Below are 5,603 nucleotides of genomic sequence, written 5' to 3' on the forward strand. Positions count from 1 at the left end.
CAGCCTACGCCGTCGTCGGCGACTCATGGCAGCCCAGCTCCAGGTTGAGCTGTTGTTCAGCATCTTAGCTGTAGAGGGCAGTGCCACTGGCCCTCATATGTGGGATCCGAACCGGGGCCCTTTGGCATCCCAAGCCAGTTCTTAACCATCGCGCCACTCGGCCGGCCCGAAAGGAAGACATTTTGATGACATCCAGAACATCAGGGTGATAGGATGACAGCTCTGATGGCCATTCCAGAAAAAGAGTTCCAAAATTGCTTTGAAGGGTGGACTAGGCCCTGGTGTCAGTGCATAGCTTCCCAAGGGGAGTACTTTGAAGGTGACTGTAGTGACATTCAGCAATGAGGTATGTAGCACTTTTTCTAGGATGAGTTCACAAACTTAATTGTCAGTCCTCGTATTCTCGCTTGTCTGTATTTGCTTTTGTTTTCTGTTTCTGTGTTTTTGGTGTCATAGCCAAGAAATCTTTCCCAAGACTAATGTCAATAAGCCTTTTCTTTAAGTTTTCTGTTAAGAGTTTTATAGTTTCAGGTCTTACATTTTAGTCTCTAGTCGATTTTGAGTTTGGGAGTGGTGTAAGATAAGGGTCCATCCAATTTTATTATTTTGCATGTGGATATATCCAGTTTTCCCAACACCATCTGTTGAAGAAAACATCTTTTCCTCGTTGTATATTTTCGATGCCTTAGCTGTTTGTGTATATATGGGTTTATTTCTGGGCTCTCTGTTTGGTTCCTTTGGCCTCTCTATCAGTACAATACTGTTTTGATTATGGTAACTTTGTAATATATTTCAAAATCATGAAGTGTGAGGCCTCCACCTTTGTTCTTTATTATCAAGATTGTTTTTGCTATATGAGGTCCTTTGTAGTTCCATATGAATTTTAGGGTTTTTTTATCTACTTGTGTTAAAAATGCCACTTGGATTCTGATAGGGATTGTATTGAATCTGTAGACCACTTTGGGTAGGTAGTATTGGCATTTTAACATATTTAGTCTTCCGATCCATGAACAGGTGATGTCTTTCCATTTATTTGGGTCTCCTTTACTTGATTTCATCAAATGTTTTTGGTTTCAATGTGTAAGTCTTTCACCCCATGGTTAGGTTTATTCCTAAGTGACTTATTCTTTTTGATGCTACTGGTGGGATTGTTTTCCTAATTTCCTTTTCAGGTTGTTTCTTGTTAGTGTAAGATTCACAGCCTATTTCTTATCCCACTCCAGTTTGGCTCCTTTTCCATTCTTCCCTTGTAGCTTCATTACCAATGTCAACGATGGCCTCCATGTCACTAAAGCCAATGACAATCTTCCAGGATTATTTTGCTTAAACTCACCATATTTTTATGCTGATGAACATCCACTGCCTCTGGAAACTTCTATTCTTGGATGATATTACTACTCCTTTTCAGTCCTCTTTGCTAATATCCTCTCCATCCGACCCTTAAGTGTCAGAAACACTCAGCACTCTTCCCTAGGCCCACCTCCGCTTTCATGTTTCACACCCTTCCTGGTTTATGTCACTCACTCAAACAGACAAAATATGTTCAAATATGTTTCTTCACATTCTGGCTATGTGAAGAAAGGAATAATTAAGAGGAAGGGAAAGGAGTGGAGACTGAGTATTCACACTGTGATGAACTTTGTGCTGGTGGGGGGTACTTCTGCTTGTAGATTCTTCTTTTTCCAGTGTTCTCTGTGCTCTCAAATTGAACAAACCTCACAGGGATTATTACTGTTCCTCAAACAGAATCCACTCTTTATTGCCTCTTCCTGCTTGGATAGTTTCTACTATTGGAAATGCTCTGCCTATGACCTCATCTAATGAACTTTCATTTTTCAAATTTCAACCCATTCTTAAGGACAGTTTTAGGTCATTCCTCAAGGAGTCTCAGCCAATTCCCTACCAAATTCATGTAATTTCTTATTGTAAAAACCAATGAAGCTTGAGAATCCTTTGAGAACTAGCTGATGTCAAACTTCTAGAAGAATTATTGGAGCTAGCTCTATTCCACTCTATGTGTGGCAGACATTGTTTTCCTGAAATCTGGATTCCTAGTGGGACCCAACCTGGGATGGAACATATATGTGGTCAAGGTGACTGATAGAAACCAAATGTTCTTGCTTCTAGATCAGTGTTCTTACTGCTCTTCAACACCACCTGGCGTGACCTCTATGGCTGCCATGTGAAGGTAATTACGAAGGAGAATAACCCATCATCTCTTAGGTCACCTCCCAGTAATGACATCCCATGTTGTTGTTCTTTCTATGAGCAAATTGTGTCCCTTAATTTCCTCAAACCCCTCTGCATGTCTTTGTTCCTCAGGCTGTAGATGAAAGGGTTCAGCATGGGTGTCACCACTGTGTACGTAAGTGTGGCTACCCGGTCCTTCACCACTGAGTACATGGACAGGGGCCTAAAGTAGACATAGATGATGCTGCCATAGAACAAAATTACTACAGTGAGGTGGGAGCCACAGGTAGAGAAGGCCTTCCACTTCCCAGCTACAGAGGGGATTTTGAGCACAGTGACAATGATTCGCAGGTAGGAGAAGAGAATGCACAGGAAGGGGGTCACAATGACAGCCAGTGTCTCAGTCATGATCACAGTCTGGCTGGAGGATGTGTCAGAGCAGGATAGCTTTAGCACGGGCTGGGTATCACAAAAAAAGTGCTTGATGACATGGGAAGCACAGAAAGAGAGGCGGGACATGAGAAGCACACGGAGCATGGAGTGCAGGTGGGAGATGGTGCAAGAACCCAGCAACATGAGGAGGCAGCGCCGTGGGTTCATTACCACATCGTAATGGAAGGGGTCACAGATGGCAACCAGCCGGTCTATGGCCATAGAGGCCAGCAGGTAGCTGTCTGTGTTCCCCAAGGCCATGAAAAAGTACATCTGGACCAGGCAGCCCGCATAGGAGATATATTTTACCTCTGACAGCAAATTCACCAGCATGTTTGGCACAATGACTGTTGTGAAGCAGATATCCGTGAAGGATAGGTTGCTGAGAAAAAAGTACATGGGTGTATGGAGCCTGGAGTCGGAGTGAATGGCCAGGATGATGAGTACATTTCCCACCATAGTGATCAGGTACATGATGAGGAAGATGACAAAGAGGGGTGTCTGCAGCTGAGGGTTGGAGGAGAGGCCCAGGAGGAGAAAGCCTGAGTGGCTGCTGCTGTAGTTCTTTATGTCCATGTCTCTTGCCTTCCTGGACCGGGTTTGGAGAAGCAGCGGGAGCGATGAACAGAGCAATTTTTTCAAGACAGCTTCTTCCCTAACCTCCAGCCTAGAAAAAAAGTCCACCACTGTTTCTCATGATTTTAAAGAACACTTGTGTCAAGAAACCACAGAGAAACATGTAGTAAAATCCAGCAAGGGAACAGTTAAAAATTCCTAGGTGCTTCCTAAATGAGAAACTAAAGGATTCCCGTGTATTCTTAGGACCTTCTCAGTAGCCTAATTTTTCTAAGTTTTTCCCAAATCTCTTTTGAATTTTCTTCTTAGGTTGTTTCCTTATCAACTCCTTAGCCTCTTTTTTTTTTATTTGTCCCAGGAAAAGAGGTTGCTGGGTCTCACTTCCCCCCTTTAGTTGTGATGCTTTCATGGAGCGGGTCTTGGTGAATTAGGTCTGTCACTAGGATGGTTTCCTATTCATACTTCCAGAAGTGGTAATTGTGGGGTGAGGATAAAAATGAGCATCAAATTTAATCAGCATCTTTGGCTTGAACAGAAGTCAGATGAGAGTATTTAAGTCTTCAGAGCAAAACCTGTTTAATGTATGCTTCAGTATTTATTTTTGGCTCATGTAATCTATATACTTAAATTATAAATTTTGGCCAGGGATATTACTCAAAATGGTAATGCTACTAGAAATAGCCTATGTTACTGAGGTTTTTTTTTTTTTTAACTAAGTATATAAATAGATGAAGTTTTTTTTAAACTAATAAACTATGATGTCCTCATTCTAAACATTCAAAATTCCAGAATATAAATCTTTGTTTTGAAAACGGCAAGGCAGGATTGACTCTCTCAGCATAATTGAGCTACTTTGCTGAGACAGTAGAAAGCCAATGGAAGGCAAAATTAAAGAAATCGGAGGCATAAAAATTAGAATAAACTTGTCATTACTTTTAAGTGACTTGTCTATCTAGGAAAATGCAAATACACATCTGAAAACTTTAAACATATGAAGATTTCACCAAAGTGACCTGATATAAGATAAATATACAAATATTCATGCTTTTCTTGAATTACAAAAATATAATAGAGAAAAAGTTTCAATGATCATGGCAAGAAATTCTGAAAAATACTTAGGAATAAAGCTAAGGGAAAAGTAAAAGAAATGTGAAAGACCTATCTAAAGAAACTATAACAGAATAGAAAAATAATTATCTGAACAAATGGAGATATTCTACTCCTAAAAATTAAGGATTCAATATTTTAAAATGTCATTTTAGAGATTATACATGTAAGTGATATCATACAGTAGTTGTGTTTTTCTATGTGACTTATTTCACTCAGCATAATGCCCTCATAGTCCATCCCTGTTGTTAGAAATGGCAGGATTTCCTACTTTCTCATGGCTAAACCTAAAAAAGACAGATTGTAGAATAGTAGTTGCCCGGGACCGGGAGGTAGGTCAAATGGGGAGATGTTGGTCAAAAGGTACAATATTCCAGTTATAAGATGAATAAATTCTGGAGACCTAATGTAGAGCATGGTGAGTAAAGTTAACAATACGGATTATATACTTAAAATTTGCCAAGAGAGTGGATATATCTTTATTTTTATTGAGATATGCTTGATATATAACACTAAGTTTAAGGTATATAACATGCTAATTTGATACATTTATATATTATCATATGACTCCGAGCGTAGTGTTAGCTAAAACATATATCATGTAACATAATTATTTCTTTTTTTGTGGTGATCTAGTCTCTTAGCAACTTTGAAGTTTATAGTACAGCGTTGTCTGTAATCATTATGCTGTACAGTAGATCTCCATCCAGGACTTATGTATCTACTAGTTAGAAGAAGTTTGTGCCTCAAAACATCTCGTTTCCTGTACCCCCCAGCTACTGGTAACCACCGTTTTATTTAAGAGAGTAGATCCTAAAGGTTCTCGTCCCATTCAAGAAATGGCATTTATGTAAGGTGATGGAGGTCTTAACTAACTCTGCTGTGGTAATCATATTCAGTATATAAGTGTATCAAATCATCATGTTGTGCACCTTAAATATGTAATGTTATGTCAATTCTCAATAAATCTGGAAAAAGTCAAATTTTCTCCAATTGTACAATTGAGTGAACGTGTAATAACATTCCAAGGGAATTTTTTATATGACTGGAATTCATTCTAAAATTCACCCGAAGAGTAAATGCCGAAGGAAAGACAAAATAAATCTGAATAGAATTAGAATAATGACAGAGAACTCTTCTAACCTCAAAATCAAAGTATGTAATAATGAAAAACAATAAGGTCTGGTACACACAGAGGAAAACAAATAAACAGACCTACATAAATTTTGTATATCAGTATTTATACATTATGTAGATCCTAAACTATATGGAACTTAATATATACTAAAGATTTATTT

General features: G+C 38.9%; 1 protein-coding gene across 1 annotated transcript; it reads right to left on the reverse strand.

Moving 5' to 3' along the window:
* Positions 1 to 2,262: 2,262 nt before the first annotated feature.
* LOC109378297 (olfactory receptor 1L6) lies at positions 2,263 to 3,294 on the reverse strand. Its single transcript, XM_019634730.1, has one exon. It carries the CDS (start codon positions 3,196 to 3,198, stop codon positions 2,263 to 2,265), a length of 936 nt encoding a protein of 311 aa, XP_019490275.1. The 5' UTR covers positions 3,199 to 3,294.
* Positions 3,295 to 5,603: the final 2,309 nt, after the last annotated feature.

This window comes from Hipposideros armiger, unplaced genomic scaffold, assembly GCF_001890085.2.
Source record: "Hipposideros armiger isolate ML-2016 unplaced genomic scaffold, ASM189008v1 scaffold_1854, whole genome shotgun sequence".
NCBI classification, from domain to species: domain Eukaryota; kingdom Metazoa; phylum Chordata; class Mammalia; order Chiroptera; family Hipposideridae; genus Hipposideros; species Hipposideros armiger.

Excerpts from the sequence above, each read along its gene's own strand:
- LOC109378297 (XM_019634730.1), bottom strand. The coding sequence starts at position 3,198 with ATGGACATAAAGAACTACAGCAGCAGCCACTCAGGCTTTCTCCTCCTG.